General features: G+C 36.0%; 1 protein-coding gene across 13 annotated transcripts in view; it reads right to left on the bottom strand.

Annotated features, from left to right (window-relative positions):
- Positions 1 to 21012, bottom strand: part of DGKB (diacylglycerol kinase beta) — a 788048-nt gene that overhangs the window by 536941 nt on the left and 230095 nt on the right. For 8 of the 13 annotated variants that reach the window (XM_053218395.1, XM_053218393.1, XM_053218396.1 and 5 more), the window contains exons 4-5: positions 19077 to 19097; positions 10659 to 10812 (exon numbers count right to left, since the gene is read on the bottom strand). In XM_053218395.1, the coding sequence (XP_053074370.1) occupies positions 10659 to 10812; positions 19077 to 19097 (175 nt within the window). The remainder of the gene's footprint in view (positions 1 to 10658; positions 10813 to 19076; positions 19098 to 21012) is intronic. The other 5 variants (XM_053218397.1, XM_053218399.1, XM_027071991.2 and 2 more) reach the window with 1 other exon arrangement.

Raw genomic sequence — 21012 nt, 5'->3', positions numbered from 1 at the left:
TACCTAAACTTATTGTGGCCATCAGTTCACAATATATGTAAGTCACACGAGTATGCTGTTCACCTTAAACTTGTACAATGATATGTGTGAATTATATCTTAATAAAACAAACAAAAAATCAAAACAAAAAGAAATCCAAATTAATACTCCATAAAATTTACTGTACTGTTTCAGAATGAACAACATTTTAGGGGGAAAAAAAGTGAATTTGATTTTTCCCTATGTCTGCAAACTAAAATGCTGGAAAATCAACCTATTTAATGAATAATGGTAACAGCTGGCATTCACTGAACACTTATAATATACATAATACATTATGTGTTTGAGTCCCACAGTACCCAGTAAGATACACGAACGTTATTATCTCCATTTCATATTTGGGAGAACAGAGGCAAAGGCAAGTAGTAGGGTTCCAATTCAAAAGGCAATCTGAATTGAGATTTTATGCTTTAAGTATAATTCTGTGGGGCTAGAGAGAAAAAATAAATCAGAGATATCTGTCTCCTAACGCTCAATAAATGACCTTTTGTATTAAGAGTCTGGTTTTCAGGACTCTTAAGCGTATGTACATTGATTATTTCATAAACCTTTGGAATGAAATTAGAAATCCTAGTCATGGCTGAGAGCTCTAAATGTTACTCTTGCACTCAGATCATTTCTTGGGCCATTCATTATAAAATACAATTGTGAGATGTTCTTATATATATACATATTTTGTATGTATAGAAATAAACATGCATATTTACATATTTACCAAATCTTTACCAGCATTTTCTCTGGATATCTTTTCTTTTTGTTTATCTGTGTTATCTAATAGGTGTACAACTAGCATGCACTTTATAAATATAAACCAAATAGATATTAAGAACCTTTCATATTAGTCACGTAAAACCAGGTCCTAGGATATAGCATTGACCACAGAAAATTTGAAAAATCCCATTTTTATAGGGATTCTAATGGATCAAAGCCAATGCTCATTTTTACAGCTATTCCTAGGTATTTTAGAGTACATCACAAGTTAAATAAAGTTATGACTCATTTGGGACTCTGAAAAGTACTAAATATCCTATTTGCCTTTATTTGAATAAAATACTATAAATGATATTCATGAACACACAATGCAACAATCTTAAGATAATATTATCATTTATATATGCAATCATTAACATGTAAGTGCAAATACAAAATCCATTTATATTTGGTGAATAAATCTAATGGTAAAAATGGCAAATTTGAACACCAACATTTTACTTAGAATATTCAGACAGGAGAATAAAGAAAACTGTATAATCAAACTCAATATATTCAAACTATTTAGTAATTAAAGGGGAGATTTAGGGGAACTGTTCCTGTACTGACAGTAATTTTATCCTAAATGGTGCCTTTAAGTGTAGATTTTTCTGTGGTTTCAGTTAAGAGTTTTCAGGGTTTCAAGGTAAAATATTTATTGGAATAAAATAATTTGTGGATTACTGCCACTAATAATAATTATAAGAGAAATTTGGTACTATAAAAGCATAAGATATGTAATGGTTGAAGTAAATAAAAGCTACTTAGCCAATGGATAGGAATTATTTTATCTTTATTTCTAGAGCATTTCTATATAAGTATGTAAGTATATTCACATTAGCGAAGACACAAATATATCTTAAATGTCTACTATGTGACAAGAAGTTCCCTATCTTATAGTCATGTAAGCCTTGTACTCTGTTCAGTTTGTGCTCTACAAGACCCTGTCTGCCCTTTTTTGTATTGTGGAAACTGAAATAGTTTATTAGACACAAAAGACCTATAAAGGAAGCTACGGTGAAAATATACATGCACATACACACACACATACATGCACACAAATTTTTAATATCCTCAAGACAGTCCTGATAAGAGTAATAATTCCTTCTCAGCACAATTAATGAAGTGTGTCTTTTGGCAAGAACATCCAGTAAGGTCATTTGGCAAAAGAATATTTTCCCCAAGGTTCAAGTACCTCATTTTCATTGTACATTTTTCTGTTGTTAATTTGATTAACTTCCTTATGAACAAGAATAAATTCTTTCTCCTTTTATGCCTAAAATTTTTACCTGTGGTCTGACTCTCTGGTTGCACAGAAAACATAAAAAGAACTACATTCCACTAATGATATTGTAGCTTAACAGCATACATCAATTAACCATTGCCATACTGGATGGGCAAAGAGAGGGACCAAAGATAAAGTACTATAACTCTTTCATTGGTAGCTATTATTATTCTCAATCTTAAATATCTTCTTGACTTTTTTGTACCTTTAGCCTCATGTCCCTTCGTGATAGCTTCCACACTGCTGTCAGTATGATTATTTTTTATGAAAATTTTTAATGTTTTATTTTTGAGAGAGAGAGCGCAAGCAGAGGTGGTGGGGAGGTGGGGTGGGTAGAGAGAGACGGAGACACAGAATCTGAAGCAGGTTCCAGGCTCTGAGTTATCAGCACAGAGCTCAATGCGGGGCTTGAACCCACAACCATGAGATCATGACTTGAGCCAAAGTCACATGCTTAACCAACTAAGCCACCCAAATGCCCCCAGCAGTGTGATTATTTTCCGACTTAAGACAATATATCAACTCTCCAATTTCTCCATGGGCCCTTGGCTCCCTCCCTGGCCTCTTCTCCAGCCACTCTCTTCCAGTCACTTCATCTGCCCCATCCCAACAACTCAAGGCATAGACCCAGATCTCTCAGTACTGAGCAAGCCTACCTTCCTCTTACTCATCAAGCCCACTTACCTCTAACTCCTAAGGCCATAGGACTCTGATCCTACCAGGACCAGTTCCGCAGCCCCACATCCAGGCTGTGCCCAATACTTCCAAGGTCATGACTACCATCTGCTCTGGGACAATCAAAAATGATCTCCTTGTGATCCTCATCCCAGTTTTAGTCTTTCATGGAAAACTCAGGACTTCCAGTCATCCTCAGTTTCAACTTGTACTTTCTATCTAATCAATGTTTGCTAAGAGAACTCCTCACATTACCTTCTGACATGCTATATATATTTTTTTATTTATTTATTAAAATGTTAATGACTATAGGAGAAGGGAAGTAGTTCCATTTCGCTCACTGAAATTTGAATAGTGTGGGGGGCACATTGTAAGTGATTAATAAATATTTGTGAATGATATAAAATATCACTCAGTCATAAAGAATGAAATCTTGCCAATTTCAACAACATATATGGATCTAGAGAGTATAATGCTAAGCAAAACAAGTTAGAGAAAGACAAATACCATATGATTTTAGACTGATGTGAAATGTAAGAAACAAAACAAATCAGCAAAGAAAAAGAGAGAGAGAGAGAGAGAGAGAAACCGGGAAACAGACTCTTCACTCTAGAAAACAAACTGATGGTTACCAGAGAGGAGGTGGATGGATGGATGGGTGAAAAAGGTAATGGGGATGAAGAAGGGCACTTGTGGTGATGACCACTGAGAAATATATGGAACTGTTGAATCACTATATTGTACACCTGAAACTATTACAGTATTGTAAGTTGACTATACTGTATTTAAAATTTATTTAAAAACTTAAAAATAGGGGTGCCAAGGTGGCTCAGGTGATTAAGCATCCAACTTCAGTTCAGGTCATGAACTCGCAGTCATGAGTTCAAGCCCTGCATCATGCTCTGTACTGAGAGCTCAGAACCTGGAGCCTGCTTTGGATTCTGTGTCTCCCACTCTCTCTGTTCCTCCCCCACTCACTCTCTGTCTCTCTGTCCCTCTCTCAAAAATAAATAACAATAATTTTTTAAATAAAAGAAAAATTTTAAGATAAATATTTATGAATGGAATAATACTGAATGTCTTATATAGTTCACACACTATCCTTTGACAGGGCATTTTTATTTAATTTTTTAAAGGTTTACTTTTGAGAGAGAGAGAAAGAGAGATAGATGGAGCATGAGTGGGAGAGGGGCAGAGAAAGAGGGAGACACAGAATACCCGAAGCAGGCTGCAGGCTCTGAGCTGTCGGCACAGAGCATGATGTGGGACTCCAACCCAAGAACCATGCAAACATTACCTGAGCTGAAGTTGGACACTTAAACGACTAAGCCACCCAGGAAGCCCAGGCAATATTTTTTATTTGAGTACATGTTTTCTCTTCTTGAATCTCCCTTCCATCCTCTCCAACTGGTACGTATCACTACCTCTATGTAAATTCGATAATTTTAATTTATGGTGAAAAAGATGATCTTGATAAATAGATGACAACTTTTATTTTATTATATACTTGATTACCTAATTGTCTGTTTTTCTGCTTGGGTCTGAAGGATCTTCAGCTTTCTGGTGGAATTCCTGGGACATAATATGGTTTAGAAAAGAATGGTGGAATGCATGAATTAATGTAATAAAATGAACAGACAAAGAATTAAATGGCACACCTGGCCAACTCACTACATGGTCTGATATAAAGGGTGCTAGGACAATCTTCTCTTTCTGTCCTATAAAATAATAATAACAACAAAAAACACTTATACTGACCTATAGCTAATAACAGACAGTGTTGTGGAGTCAACATTTTAGACATTGTGGAACCAATGGAAATATACAGTATAAGTGTCTGAAGCAGGTAACAAATCAATTACATTCTCTTTTAATTACTATATTTTTAGAAAAAGCAGAAGTTACTAATGACTACTGCTAAGTGCTATCCTATACAATAAGAACAGTAATTTAGTGGAGGATAGTTAATTCCCAGTGCTGCTGTGCAGAGTTGGCCTAGGTGGAAGTCGGGGAGGAGCAGGGATGCACCAGCTATCTTACAGGAGGAAGATGGTGTGACTTTACAAGGGTGCCGGGCTTGCCTTCCAGTTGCACAGCCTAAGTATCTCATCTTATGGATCATTGCATTCTTAGCATGGAGCACAGCATGTGCTATTCAATTACAATGAAACATTAGCCGAGGCTTCAAAGAGTTGGGTTTTGCTGTGAGTTAAGGGCAGAGCAAGACTTACGCAGGAAATGAGAGTTCTGAGTAACCACAGCAGACATAAGCCAGAGTGAACATTTAGATATGAAAAGGAGCGGGGGTGCATTGGGCAGGACACAGAACAGGGACTATAAGCAGATCCACAAGCTACATGACATTGTATTTACTACTAGGAAACTCAGGTTTCATCGTCTTCTTAACTGCACTGCCCAGACCCTGAGTTCCATTAAGGGGACCTTGTGGAGGGGGAGGTGTCTCAAAAGATAGGGGAAGACTATGACTAGGACTCCCTGTACAAAAATTTAAAAACTTTCCACAAGGTAATCATGAAGGCCTGAAACTTGGAAACCCAAGAGTAAAATAACCAGGCTGCTGTGTGGAGCACATTGTGGAGATGTCAAGTCAGGGTCCAGCTGGGAGCCATGCCAGGGGATAGCCTAAGACACAAACAATGATGGATAAAAATGACAAAGAATGTTTGAAAAGAATAAGTTATCATGAGCAACAGAGAGTATTTTGTGATTAATTAAACATGAGGCCTGAAGCAGTGGAGGGTGTAAGAGACCAATATTTTAGGATTGGAAAACTGATAGATACTTGGGTTCCACTCACCAAGAGAGGATATAGGAATTGAAGCAGGTTTGGGTAGAATATAATTATTTGACTTTCAGACACATTTAGTTCAATTTCTATGGGATATCCAGATGAAGAGTTCCATCTGGAATATAGTTAATATATATTTTCTTAGAGCTGAAGAAAGAGTTCTGTGTTGCATGGGGAATAATTGAGGTACTTTATGTTATTTTGTACGCTGTGAAAAAAATCACCTATTGAGAATGAGGAGAAAGAAATGAATAAGCTAAAAGATGTCTGAAAATTTTAACCTAATTGAGCTAGGAGACAGCATCAAAAATGAGTACTTTTTAAGACAGATTTTTTAAAAAGGTGTAAAGGTGTTAAGGCCACGTTAATATTGAATGGTAAGAATTTGTAGGCAACAATCTGCATATTTATAAAATTTCTCTTGGGTTATTCTTATTGTTTGAGTTGTACGGACTGAAATATGAGATAATAATATCGATTCATGGTGGAAGGTATATGAGCCACTTGCAAAAAAGCAAAGGTCCCACATGACTTAACAATCCTGTAATGAGAATAGCTCAGGTAACAGACTCTAGTGATGAAGGTAAAATCAGAAGTTAGTTTCTTAGGCCAGCAAAGAGGTGAGGAGTTAGGGACGTGACATTTATGGTGAAGCAGAAGAAGTGAGAAATCTGGAAATATATAGTGTTAGGAATATCTTCAAAAATTAAAAGTCTAACCTGGGAACAGGAAAAATAATCAGCTTACATTTTAAGTAGGTGACAAAAGGCACTTATACTGCAACAAAATATACTCCCCCCCAAAAAAAAAATCATTCACTACACAAAATACCAGATGGATCAGTAGATACTACAAGTTCAACAAAAAATTACACACGCACACACACACACACACACACCCCTTTATGCCTCTTTATACTCATTTAAACATTTTTATTATATGAAAACTAAATGTTTTACATTCACCATATCTCCGATACTTGAATATTGTTCATTAACATTAACATTTTTCCCAATTTAGTCTTGCTTTTTATTGAGAAACCATTGTTGTTTAGTTTATATACAGAGTCAAGAATAGTGATCATATTCCTGTTGATATTGTAGTAATGCAATATGGTGAACTCTAAGAAGGGATAAACAAAACAGATTATAGCTCTCTTGTATTCAATATTAATTTGTGATTTTTCAGCCACAAATACATCTTGTGTACATAACAGATTATTGCAAAGTAGGGTTCTAAAAATAAACATACATTTATTTTTCACTGTCAGTGGTAAGTTTCAAAGAATATGGCGTTAAAAACAGGGCTATGAAGGACACCATGCACTTATGTTTTAAAATGTGGAGACCAAGTTTTGAAAAGGAATTCCAGTTTTATTTTTTTGCTACATGAGAGTTACACAGCCCATCTTGCAATTCCTTTTCAAGTAGATCTGTGCAGATTATGTGGCTGTCCCAAATGAAGTACAAGCTGTTACCTTTTTTTTTTCATTTTGGAAACTGATTCGATTTCTACTCCTTGTAAATCTGGCATCTTCTGTGTAATACTACATGCTATTTGAAGAAAAGAGAGCTTGAGATTTTCACTTGTTACAAGCCTGCCTAATTAATTAGAATCTCTCCCCTTCATCCAAGTCTGACACAATTACTCAGATTGAAAAATGTTCCCCTTGCTTCTTTGTCAAAACTCAAGAACAGTATTGCTTCATCTGAAATTAAAAAGACAATTTTTATTTTGTCTATGGTATGTACAACCTATTTATAGCATGAAATGGAGAACAGAGTTTTAATTTCTCGATCAAAGTAAGCAACTGTCCCATTTTAAAATGTTCAGTCCCAAACACTGGAAAGCTCTGATAGCACACTGTGAGAACACACAAAATAAGACTCAGAGAAAAACAAGCAGGGGGAGTCCTTTCAATTCATGATATAAAGGGAATTATTTAAGTAACTAAAATATTTTAAGGGTAATTAAAGATTATAATAAATGCACTCTTTGGTATACAGTTTGAAGGGATCAAAATATATCATATGGAAGGTGTACAGTTGTTTTTAGAAAAGCCCACACCCAACACATCAGATAAAGACTTAGTATCCAAATCTATAAAGAACTTAACAAACTCAACACCCCAAAAAACAAATAATCCAGTGAAGAAATGGGCAAAAGACACTTTTCCAAAGAAGACATCCAGATGGCCTACAGACACATGAAAAAATGCTCAACATCACTCATCATCAGGGAAATACAAATCAAAACCACAAGGAGATACCACCTCACACCTGTCAGAATGGCTAACATTAACAACTCAGGCAACAACAGACATTGGCAAGGAAGCAGAGAAAGAGGATCTCTTTTGCACTGCTGGTGGCAATGCAAGCTGGTGCAGCCACTCTGGGAAACAGTATGGAGGTTCCTCAAAAAGTTCAAAATAGAACTACCCTACGACCCAGCAATTGCACTACTAGGTGTTTATCCAAGGGATAAAGGTGTGCTGTTTCAAAGAGGCACATGCATGCCAAAGTTTACAGCAGTGTTATTGACAATAGCCAAAGCAAGGAAAGAGCCCAAATGTCCATCGACTGATGAATGGGTAAAGAAGATGTGGCATGCACACACACACACACACACACACACACACACACACACATACACAACAGAATATTACTCGGCAATCAAAAAGAATGAAATCTTGAGAAGTTCGGGTGGCTCAGTCAGTTAAGCAACCGATTTTGGCTCATGTCATGATCTCACAGTTTGTGGGTTCAGGTCCCGTGTTGGGCTCTGTGCTGATAGCTCAGAGCCTGGAGCCTCCTTCAGATTCCATGTCTCTTTCTCTGCCCTCCCCCAACCCCTGCTTGTGCTCTGTCTCTGTCTCTCAAAAATAAATAAAAGTTAAAAAAAAATAAAAAAAGAATGAAATCTTGCCATTTCCATTTAGTGGATGGAACTAGAGTGTATTATGCTAAGGGAAATTAGTCAAGAAAGACAAATATCATATGACTACAATCATATGTGAAATTCAAGATACAAAAGAGATGAACATAACGGAAGGGAAGCAAAAATAATATAAAAACAGGGAGGGGGACAAAACATAAAAGACTCTTAAATACAGAGAACAAACTGAGGGTTGCTGGAGGGGTTGTGGGTGGGGGCATGGGCTAAATGGGAGAGGGGCATTAAGAAGGACACTTGCTGCGATCAGCACTGGGTGTTTTATGTAGGGGATGAATCATTGGATTCTACTCCTGAAATCATTATTGCACTATATGCTAACTAACTTGGATGTAAATTTAAAAAATAAGAAAAAAAATCTTGCACCAACATATATATAATCACTTGAGGAAGAGACATTATGTCATTAACAGAAGGGGAAGGAGCATGGACTCTTCATCACACTGCCTAAGTCTTAGTTATGGCTCAACCACCTATTTCTTAATTACGTGTTCCAGGTTTTTTTTTTATTTATTGGAGTGCGGGTTATTAAACATCTATCCCTTTACTCACATTTTGATATTCTACTTAGTGATGTAAGGGCTTGAAGTCGCTAGAGCAGGGGCTCCCTTGGGATCCCTGGACCCTTTCAGGGAATCTGTAAGGTCAAATGATTATCAGTGATAATTGTGAGGTATCACATTTGCTTTTTTCACTATAATTTTCTCATGACTGTACAGTAGATCTTTTATGAGGTTGCATAACATAGGATACAGCGAAAGAAACACAGAAGCAGATACGAAGCCAGAGGTTAAAGAGATTTGCAACGATATAAAACAATGCCACTCTTCTCACAATTTTTTTGTTTTGCTTTTGAAATTACTTTTCGGAAAAAAATGTTATTTTTGTTAACATGTAATGGGTTGATTATGGTTACTTTCACAATGTCTCATCTTTAATGTGGTTACAATAGATATCATCCAAGCTCTTTGGGGTCCTGAAAGTGTCCTGAGACCAAAGAGTTTGAGAAACTCAGCTGTATACTACGTTTCTCTGTTGTGAGCTGGATTCCTATCAAGTTAACAGGGGGCACTAGAGAGACCTGACAAGAAAGAAAGGAGAAGGGGCTGGTTCCTGCTCATCTACCTTCACTTCCTGTTAGATTTCTCAGGTATCTCACCCTCACAGCACATGGTTCTGGGCAGAAGAGGCTCTAGTCACTAGCTTTTATCCACATTGAGAAAGGCAGAGGGAGCTCTGGCTACACAGTCCTGCACAGACCTCGGAGATGCTCCTCTGATGTCTGACTGCCAAGCTGCAGGTTCCTCTTGAGTTCCTGAGCTATAAAACTCAGAAGGAAGTAGCCCCTTCACAAAAGTCCCAGGGTGAGATCTGCCAGGCAACACCTTCCCCGCAGAACCTTGTGTCCCAGTTCCAAGACGTCCTTTCTCCAAGCTTCTGAGTTTTGATTACTCCAACCAACACACTTCCTGTGGTTCTGCCTCTGTATAACCTCAGTATTTCTCATTGCTTTTTCAACCTTCCAACACTGTTTAACCAATCACCTCTTCTACACTCTCTAGAGTAATAGAGTGAGACTTCTGTTCTCCTGACTGGATGGAGCTAGACACAATTAGCAACAGGTATTAATGCATGAGACATCTCTGAAAAGCTACCTATAATGACAGAACCAATCATCTCTATGGTGACATTAAATTTTAAAAAAGTATCCAAGAGAAAAATCAAAACTGTCTTCCTTGATAGCATATTGGAAATTTACACAAGTGATAAAAATATTATGTTTCCTACACATGATGGCTTTGTGACTACATTTTCATATATAAAGTGATCTATATTTATCTAGTCATTTAAAGGAGCACTTTTCCATATGTGATGGAAGTATCTCTTAAAATTATTACCTAAACACAGACTTCTAAGACTGTGAATGACAAGTGATGGATAATGAAAAAGTATATTTTCTTTAATGTTTAGCTATTATTATATCAGAGATACTTGAAATATTTTGCACAGTCTTAGTATGACAGTATAAGTCTTGCAACAAAGATATTTCCTAAGCAAATAATCTCTTCTCTTATAGAGAACTTGATACTGATTTTCCCTTTGAGGTTTCTACTGTGTATACATACTTAAATAAATAATTAGACTTACCGCCTGAAAGGAGAGCTGGCTTACTTTTTACCATTGGACTAGAATGAGGAAATTTGTTGCTAAATGACATGAAAAGGTGTGCCGTGAAATCATCAGGAAGCTCTGCTTCCAGGAATGTCTTCATAAATAGCTTGAAACCTTCAAAATCTATTGTCTGAAAAAAAAATTGAAACATATATTTTCAGACACAGCCAATGTTAAGATTTTTTATGTGCTGTATTCAGAATCAACAGTAGTAGAAATGACCGCAAACATTCTTATATCCATGTCTACCAAAGGAAGGGGACTATTTGAGAAATAGTTGCAGCCATCCTAGGCTAACAGTGGCGATTAGGTAAGCATATATCTTACCTGTGGTGGATGAGCTGGATTCCAGCAGGAAAGGCTGAAGTTTTCCAGTCACACATTTCTATTTCCAGAGTATCTTATCACTTAAAAAATCTCCTCTTTGAAACTTAGTTTCCTTTTCTGTAAATTGGGAATAATATTCCCAATCCTACAGAGTTGTTGTTATGATTAAATCAGGCAACTGACATGAACAGGCCAATTCAGTCATGAACACAGCATGAATACTGTGAAATAAAGGAATTTCTCTTGTCTCATTTCCCTGCCTCTAATGGTGAGTCTTGCTTTTGACAAATGGAAAAAGAGGTTAATTATAAATTTCACCATAGCACCAAAAAATCAAGTGATATGAAATTCCAAAGTGAAATTCTAAAAGTTCCTATGCAAACTTTCAAAGAAACCTATTTCAAGAACTTTGCCCAACTATACTCACTGCAGGTCTATAAAAAAAAACAAAACAAAACGAAAACACAGTTATTTCTTAGGAGAGAACCATTGATACATTGACAGTCGACTTGGGGAAATAGTGGTGGGAACCACCTTCTATCCTTGAGTTAAGGAGAGGATTTCCCAGGAGCCACCTGGATAGCTTGCTTTCTCCACACAGATGAGGACAGTGGACTGGACAGATTCAGGCAGGATCTTACTCTTGTCTGAAAACTGAGGACAAGAGTGCAGGTGCTTTAGGGCAAAGGCAAGTCAATGGCACTATATTGGGTTTGGCCAACGCCCTCATGACTGGAGGGACAATAAGGCACAAATATATCCTGGGAAATGAATGTAGACCACATGGAAGAGGCCAGTAGTTGATTTGAAGGGACTAAGAGACCTACTGAGAAGTAGCTGGAATTAAGCCACATCTGTCCAGATCAAGAGAGTGCAAGGTCAATGGTCCTCAGAAGAAGCCCCTGAAGGGCACTATTTTTTCTTATCCAGTTCAATGGAATTGAGACGAAACTAAAAATAGGGCAAAAATTAAATTTGGCTGATAAATGCTCTTAATTTTGGTCAAACTTCTGGCAGATGAGAATAAATTAATTCCTTAAACTACTATTTTGGATAGAAAAAGTATTTGTTCTGTGTAATTATATTGGGATAAGATGGTACAGAATGACCAATTTTATTAACATTATTTTGAATAAACCTAAAATGGAATATGACATACAGGGATATCATTACAGAAAGGGGATTTTTAAAGATTAGATCATGTGCCAATTAAGAATATGTACTAAGTATGTTTCTGTAGCTAATATAATTTCAAGCCAATAGAAACAAAACAAAAAAGTCATGTTGTTTATTAATGGTTGCAAAACTCTGCATACACCTTAATCTGATATTTTCAGTTAGTTCAATCTTCCTGTGCTTATTCATAAAGAGCGCTTCAGACATTTACACGGGAGGTAGTAAAAAGACTTCACTTTCTTCCACGGGGTACCTGGATGGCTCAGTCGGTTAAGCGTCTGACATCAGCTCAGAGCATGACAGCTCAGAGCCTGAAGCCTGCTTTGGATTCTGTGCCCTCCTCTCTCTCTGCCCCTCCCCCATTCATGCTCTCTCTGTCTCTCAAAATTAAATAAACATTTAATAAATTTTTTTAATAAAAAAGGAGACTTCACTTTCTTCTATATTTAATAGATCACCACCACTGCAAAATATTACACATTCTACTAGGAAGTGAACCACGTAATGAAAATCCATGAATAATATAAAAATATAAAGAATAGTCTCAGGTAGTGTTACTTCCAAAAAGCAGTTTGCTACCATGAACGAAACCAAAGTTTCCAAATACAGTGATAAGGCTCACAGCCAGGCCACTGTATCAAAATTAGTTTTCTTGAGCAGAGACACCTACTCTTACTAACAGGGTTCCTTAGGCATGGCCTATTGTCAGAGATTCAATCCCCATTCAACTGGATGAGTGAGCAGTATCAATAGACAATCCTCAAATGTGTGAAGCCCCATGGGACATTAGGAGTTAATTTTATTACAAAAATATAGGAACTTTGTGTAAAAAAAAAAATAACATATTCATAGGCACTGTGGCCGGGAGCATGGTTATTTACATTCACTCTTGCTTCTGTGTCCTAAGCCTTAAGTAGTCAGCATTGTGTTTGCCAATATAACAGAAGACAACAGCATAGTTTTAAACTGAGACTTTGGATCTGCTCTCAGATTCAACACTTTCTAGCTGTGTCAAGGTGGGTGATTTACTAATCTCTCAATGCCTCAGTTTTTCCATCTCTAGATAAGAATAACATAATACCTACTTTTTGGTCTATTAGCAATTTCAAATAGTCTTTGAAGAATAAGCCTCAAAACCATATTACCTTAAATGTTTTTATATGCATTTGAATATCCTTTTTGGATATTTGTTTTAGAAAGCTAGTAACAAAACATGAACAAAGGACTAGAATCATCGACATTTATTCTCTGGATCTTCTTTTGGTACATGAATACATTTTAAAACCTAACTATTGCAAGGCAAGAGTTTAACAAGATAGCAGAGGAAAACAATAACAACCAACCAACCAAGAAAAACGAAAGAAGAGCTTCGGAATAAAATAATTTTGTGTCATATTCCAATATCTCTACTTGCTATTTGAGGGTTCTGGGGCAAGGAGTTTATCTGCTCTTTTATTTATTTATTATTATTTTTTTATTATCTTTTAATGTTTATTTTTGAGAGAGAGAGAGATAGGACATGAGTAGGGGAGGGGCAGAGAGAGAGGGAGACACAAAATCTGAAGCAGGCTCCAGGCTCTGAGCTGTCAGCACAAAGCCCAGTGCGGAGCTGGAACCCACAAACCGTAAGATCATGACCTGAGCCGACATTTGACACTTAACTGACTGAGCCACTCAGGCGCCTCTATATGCTCGTTTAAAGAAAAAATCTGCCACATCTCAAGTGGGTGTATTTTATAAAGCCTTACATAACCCAAGTAGACCCTCCTTGAAATTAGCGCCTGTAATTTAATAATGAAATACAGAAAAATAATCAAAACGAATAGCATCCTTCCTTGGTACATCTTTCTTGGTCCTCAGGAAACATTCTAAAATTAAATGCTGCAGCTCTGCTGTGCTCAGTAAGCAAAAAGCAGCTTGGTTTTATTCTGACAGCTCTAAACCTTAATTTTTTTCATATAAAGTGATATATATATATATATATATATATATATATATATATATATACACATATGATCAACCATTTAGGATTGTCATCTAAATGTAATAATAAATCAGCATAAAGCACTTAAGATGCTCTTGGGCATGTGGCATGTAAAATAAATGAAATAATAAACTAATAGAAGGAAGTGCTGGTTTGAGGTTTAATGGATTTTTATTATCTTAATTTGCCCTCCTCTTTGTTAGTCCAGAAAACCAGGAAAGTCACTACATCTTCCCGAATCAAACCTGCAGTTTCTGTGTTTTAGCTCTTTTGCTATTGTTCAGAATCAGGCAACAGTGACAAATCACTGCTTTTAAAATGTGAGCATTTAGGGGCGCCTGGGTGGCTCAGTCAGTTGAGCGACTGACTTGGGCTCAGGCTATGATCTCACGGTTTGTGAGTTCAAGCCCCGTGTCGGGCTCTGTGCTGACAGCTCAGAGCCTGGAGCCTGCTTCCCATTCTGTGTCTCCCTCTCCTCTCTGCCCCTCCCCCACTCATGTTCTGTCTCTCTCTGTCTCAGAAATAAATAAACATTAAAAAATTTTTTTTAAATAAAATAAAATGTGAGCATTTATTTATAAACAAATATCTTCTTTAAAAAAATAAAAGTCTATTATTGGAATCATCATAAATTCCTCAGTTTTGAAAGTTTTCTACGAGATGACATCATCCCATTTATTACTTAAGTTTTACTGTTGATGTAAACTTCTCTTTCAAACTTCTTTACGCTGTTGGTGGAAGCAAATTTCCCCTGCCTTACATTTCAGTCATTACATACAATTTACAGTGTTATAAAACTCAAACTTCTTTAAAGCCAAAATTGAGCTGTTTCAGTTTTCCAATTCATGGAGCTAATTATTCTGCAATGCCTTTTCTCATTACCCTTGTCTCCTTATTTTCTTGTTAGTAAAAGATTTCCAAATATCTTTTAAATTCTATGTTGTCTAAAATATCTGTAAGTGCATACTGTTCTCAATATATACATTTTCCTTATTTCGTGATTCAGTAGAACATTTCCAAATTTAAGTATTTTATTTTCTACTGCTGTCATGTAGCAGCATTAGAATTGGTTTTTGAAGATTGTGACCTTTAAATAGAATGAGATCACTTATATGCACATCAATGGAAACGCTAATAAAAAAAAAAGTTGGGTTGGACTTAACTGAATAAGTGTTCAAAAATCAAATTGGCTATACGCTCGGAGACACACAGACCACACGATGTTGAAAATTTTGAGAACTGCTTTTTCATTTTTTTTTTTCTTAAGGAGCAGCCACAGACTATTTAGGGAGATAACATAGAGAATCTGCAAAGAATTCAGACTGAGGGAGCTGCTGAGATATTGTTGCCAAGTTGGCATGAATTCAAAACACATTTCTATATGCCTTTCATTATTATATCTGACCATCTGGGTCCTTTGTTTTTAAGTCCTAGTTAATTCTAAAGAAATAACACTAGTGTTCATCCAAGTAGATTCGAAGTGAATGAAAATACATGTCATCGCTCTATCATTAATGTATTCTGGTGGTTTCAGGATGGAGATTTTCTCATATTCAGCAAATGTTCACTGTGCACCCACTTTACATGAGGCTCCGCCCCAGGTGTTTGGGTGAAGATGCTACTGCAACATGCGAAAATCCTTCCGCTAGAGGCTAATCTTCTAACAAAGGATATAAGAAAATAGAGAAATAAATATGTTAAATGTACAATGTTTGACAGTGTTAAGTGTTGTAGGAAAATGAAGAAGGAAAATGGTTATGTATTTGGGAGGGGCACATGTAGTTTTAAATCTTATGATGAAGAAATGAGAATCTGTTCTTTGAATAAAGATTTAAAGGAGATGAGGGAGATAGCTTTGCACATATTTGGAGAGAGAACATCTCACATAGGCAAAACAGGTAGTGCAAATGTCCTGAGGTATTAAATTGTTCCTGTTTTAAAGGAATTTATATAAAATTCAGTGAGGAGGAGCAGGAGAGCAGAGGAGGAGTGAGGGCAGACTAGAATAGTAGAAAATACATTCTCATATGTCTATTATAGAAAATTAGGGGAGAAATACATCAACTGTGACAGGTATCACCTCACCACTTGAAATAGTCAGATCACTGAAGTTTCAATTTAGGATATGGTACTGCAAATGGTCCATTCACAAATTCTAAATGTTGTGATAGATACAAGATACTATTTTTTTGACAATATCGAGATTGGATCCTCAGTGCATTTATGAGAAACCTGTAAGAAGCTATTCAAATTTATGTGTTTAATTATGATAAAATGTAACTAAGTAAACTCATAAGTATCTATGTAAGTACTATGTGAGTACTTCTCAAACTTTTACATGGCTCCCTTGTAGGGCAGAGCAATTCTCGGAGTATCAAGGTGTAAAAGCCAAGCTCCATCATGAAAAGGAAGTTACTACATATTTCAACAATAATTAATACATAGTGAATATGATGTTAATAATACAGAATTATCAAAGGCATTTTATTATTCAGTTTGGTGGTAAATTTTCAAAACTGTTCTCTGGTTGTAGCATGATAAGAGGAAAATGGCTGCCTTTGTGTTGACAGGAAAAGGGAAGAGAAGCAGAAATACTGGTTGACATGTTCCTTCCATTCCTTGCTAACTGCCCTGGCATTTATGCAGTTGTGGGAGGCAGAACAGATACAACAGACACAATAACTCTAGGAGCAGGACAGCATTCTGGGTGGTGGCCAGGCTTGGCAGAGAAACAAATCACATCTTGTGTCCTCCACTCGTACCTCGTGGTAGAAGGAAATCAATTTAGAGTTGGAAAAGACATCAGAGTTATATTTTCTCACTTTATAGTTGAGAAAAGTGAGGCTCTAAGAAAATCAAGGTGACAGGAGAGGCTGATGGTGTATCTCATATATTCCCACCTTCTCTTTTCACATATATTCTAGAAATTTTGTATGAAATCATGCTGGTTGCTAAAGTGTGACTAACAGCCACTGTCTTTAAACATCACTGGAATACCTACACGTCAGGCACAGAGCTAAGTATTTTATACATACTTCAGAATTTAACCCTTTTAACAACTCAATAAGGCCAGTATTCCTCTTGTTTGACAGCTGAACAAATGGAGGCTAATCATTTGTACAAGAACTGCTAATATGTGGCAGATGTGGGATTTGAACTCAGTTCAGTTGAACTCCTAAGACCACATTTTCTCTGTTATACTTTCCAGATGCTTTCTTTAATGGCAAAGGTTGAATTCGGTTCTGGAAGGACAATTATAGCTTACAATAAAAGGGCGTTTATATCATTGCTAACAATTCTATCAGTGTCAATATCCTTGTTAAAGACACTTAAAATATTACATTAGGCAGCAGCACTACCAAATGTAAGTTATGAATTCCCAGGTTTCTTATTAAAGGAATGAAGCAACTCACTAAACTAAAGGTAAAGGGTAACCTTCTATATTAGTAGAATCCACAGTACAGAGTACCAAGTACAAAGATAAGGGAAGCTTAGGGAACTATGAAATACAACTCAGCCTTGAGCCAAGGATCATCTACTAACAGGAAATGTAAAGAGAAAATCCTACACTCATAGGCACTGATACACCAAGAGCCCATATAGAGCAATAAATATGCATGCCGTGTTTTTTTCCTTTGGCTAACCTCAGCTATACCTATTCTTTCTATTCTGCAACTGAAATCGCTTGCCTACTAAACATTTCCATATGGAACAAAGACTGAGCAAGGAAAAGGAAGAAACTCATCCCAGTGACCCTAAAAAGGGCAGGGCTAACTTTGACACCAGTTTTCAGACAGTCCCTGGTAGGGATGCCGATTGTGCAGAAAGGTGTGTTTGTTGACCAACGTGTTCAGTAAATGTCCTTTCATAGCTAAATCATGCTATATAAAAGCAGCCATTTACTCTGAAGAGTTGTCCCCTAAAACCATAAAGTCCATGTAGTCCGTCTTGGGTGGGGTGGTGGTTGGTAGGTTTCCATAGAGGTCAGGGATAATATCAGGGAAGTGTCATCCTCTGAAAGAGACTGGTGAAAGTCATCACAGTCAATAAGTTGCCATTTCAGTCCTACCTCATCCTAGTAGACTGTAATATGGAGGACCTGTATCTAGTCGATCAAGATCATTCTGATGTAACCAATTGCACTGTGGTATGTCAGGGATGACATCACAGTGTTTGCTGTCATTGAGACCATAGGGAAACGTGTGAATAAAAAGCTGCTAATACATAGCCATTACTGTTCAAGGGAGACAATATTATGGTTTTAAATATCTCATGCATTTTGGTATGATATATTCCTACTATGATAGAAAAATCCATTTAGAGATTCCCAAAATGGGTTGTAATTCTAGGCACCCAGCTGAACTATGGACCCCAAACTTCCTTTACAAAATAGGCTTTGCTAGGAGAGAGTGACTGAAACAACAGACGGTTTACTCTTTTTTCCCAGGAAGGCAAAGATCAACAGCTTTTCAGTTATATTTTTCTCACAGATTCTAATAGCACTGTAGATGCCCCCCACAATGAAATCCCTATCAATTGCATTTAAGTGCAATTATAAACCTCCCATTGTAAAAGAATAAATTAAGACTTTCATTAAATGCATTATTTTATTGGAGTCTGATCCATGTTTTGGTGAAATTAGAAAATTAAATTCAAGAGCCTATAAAACTAAAGCCCACCCTCTAGACCCTCTTTGAATCCATTGAGACATTAGCTCCTCCGTTTCAGACTTTGATGTGAACAAGTGTCAGTCAATTATAGCCTACTAAGTATTATGGATAGACTTGCATATTATATGAATCTTAATGGTACAGAAGTACAGGTCAGTGATATGGATGAGAAATTCATAGCTCACATCAGAATAAAAAAAGAAAAGACAGATTTCAATAGAAAAGAAAATGTCTTACTTGGTTAAGAATGTCTTGTTTCTGTGCATGCAAGGAAAGAAAGAATACATGTGTTAATGTAAGGTAATTTATACTCATTATCTCATATTGCTGACAAACTAAAAGGTCAATTTTACAGATTGATTTTAAAACATACCCTAGATCCATGGGTCTCAAAATGTGGTCCTGAAACAGCATCATTATCATAAACTGTGAAACTGATAGAAATATACATTTTTGAGCCTTACCCCAGAAACACAGAAACTGAGAGGGTAGGGGAACAGGCAGAAACCTGTGTTTTAAGAAGACCCACAGGTGATTCTGATACAAGCTAAAATTTGAGAATCACTTACTAGGTCAATCTTTGAGTGTAATAAGCAAATAGTTCTAACTGATAGGAGAGAAATATAATGAACAACACATATAAGATTTTTAAAACCTTCCAGAGAAAATTATGAAAATATAACAGCATTATAAATATATATTAGATTATGAATACTTATTTCTCACTCCTAATGTTTCCGTCTTTTGGAATAACATGTTTGACTAGCCCATTGGAATGCCTTTAAACAAAAATATCTTCCCATACATATAGTACTACTTATTTTTTCCCATGTTTTTAAACATCAGTGGAACAATATAGAATTGAATTTGAAATCCAGGAGGGAAAAAGATACACACACACACACACACACACACACACACACACACACAAAATTACTTATTCTATAATATTCTATGTATATTTTACATATATATAAAATGCAATGCCAAACTGGTTCTTTCTCATATTATCAAATTCCGTTACTTTCATGAATCATTTATATCTGAGATATGCTGACTATATTCACTGTGAGTCTTCTCACTGAGTTTGGATGGCTACTAAAAACTAGCTATAATCATACTCTTAACATTATATCATTCATGTAAGATTAGTTGGAGACTAATAAGAATCTCTTACCTTATTAGGTATGAGTTAGTAGTAATTACATGCATGGGAATATGCCATACTCATTACATAAGAAATGCCATTCAATGTACGTGACATACCTTTCTTTTCCCCTTATTCTCATCTCCCAAAACCTTCCTTTTCATTTTATGGCCAGTCAACAAAGTGAAGAAGAAAGGGCATTAATCTTAATCTGGGATTCCAGATAATTAGGTTTTAATTACGGCTCTTATCATGAAACTAGCTTGTGAATCTTGAGGAAGTAATTTTAGTTTTCTTATAATGACTTTATCTAAAAACTTGATAATCTTATCTGTTAAGGAAACTTAAGACCTTTTTAAAATTTTTGCTCTTAGGGAATCTTTAGTGCCATTGTTTAGAATAATATATTTTTTTGATTTGGTTATTTTTTTTCAAAGAGTGATTGTCACATGATCTTTAAAAGACACAAATTAAAAATAATTGATTCATCTGTCTATTGCAGTTAGTATTTATTCTCCATTAGATTCATCCATATATTGCAATTAGTATTTCTTCTCCATTAAAATACACTTAAACAGGTCACATATTCATTATATTAAGCCTTTATACAAAGATTTAGAATTCAGTAATTAAAAGAGTGATAAGAAATACAGTGCAACCTACCATATAAGCAGCTTTAAAAGAGGAGAAGCAAGTAAGAGATATTTAGGCTGTTCTTTCTTTGTTTCTTTGCAAATATCTTTTATATGGATGACATAAGCAATGTTCATTTTAGAAAACAAAGGATTAATTATTTACTCTAAAAGTAGTGTAGATGAAATATTTTTTTCTAAATTTTCTTGTATAAGGGGGCATCAATTAAGTAGTCATCTGTGGCAAAGAACTTTAGGATTAACCTGTCCAGTCAATAGAGAGTGATAACTTCCCATGTGAATTCTGCATACTGTTATAGTAACCTTTCAGAAACTGGATGAAGTCATGTTCTGAAGAGAACCTCAAAGCTTTAAAGATTTCTTTTTCAACATT

Source organism: Acinonyx jubatus, chromosome A2 (assembly GCF_027475565.1).
Source record: "Acinonyx jubatus isolate Ajub_Pintada_27869175 chromosome A2, VMU_Ajub_asm_v1.0, whole genome shotgun sequence".
NCBI classification, from domain to species: Eukaryota; Metazoa; Chordata; class Mammalia; order Carnivora; family Felidae; genus Acinonyx; species Acinonyx jubatus.
The sequence above is the reverse complement of the archived record's forward strand: the minus strand, read 5'-3'. Positions and strand labels throughout refer to the sequence as shown.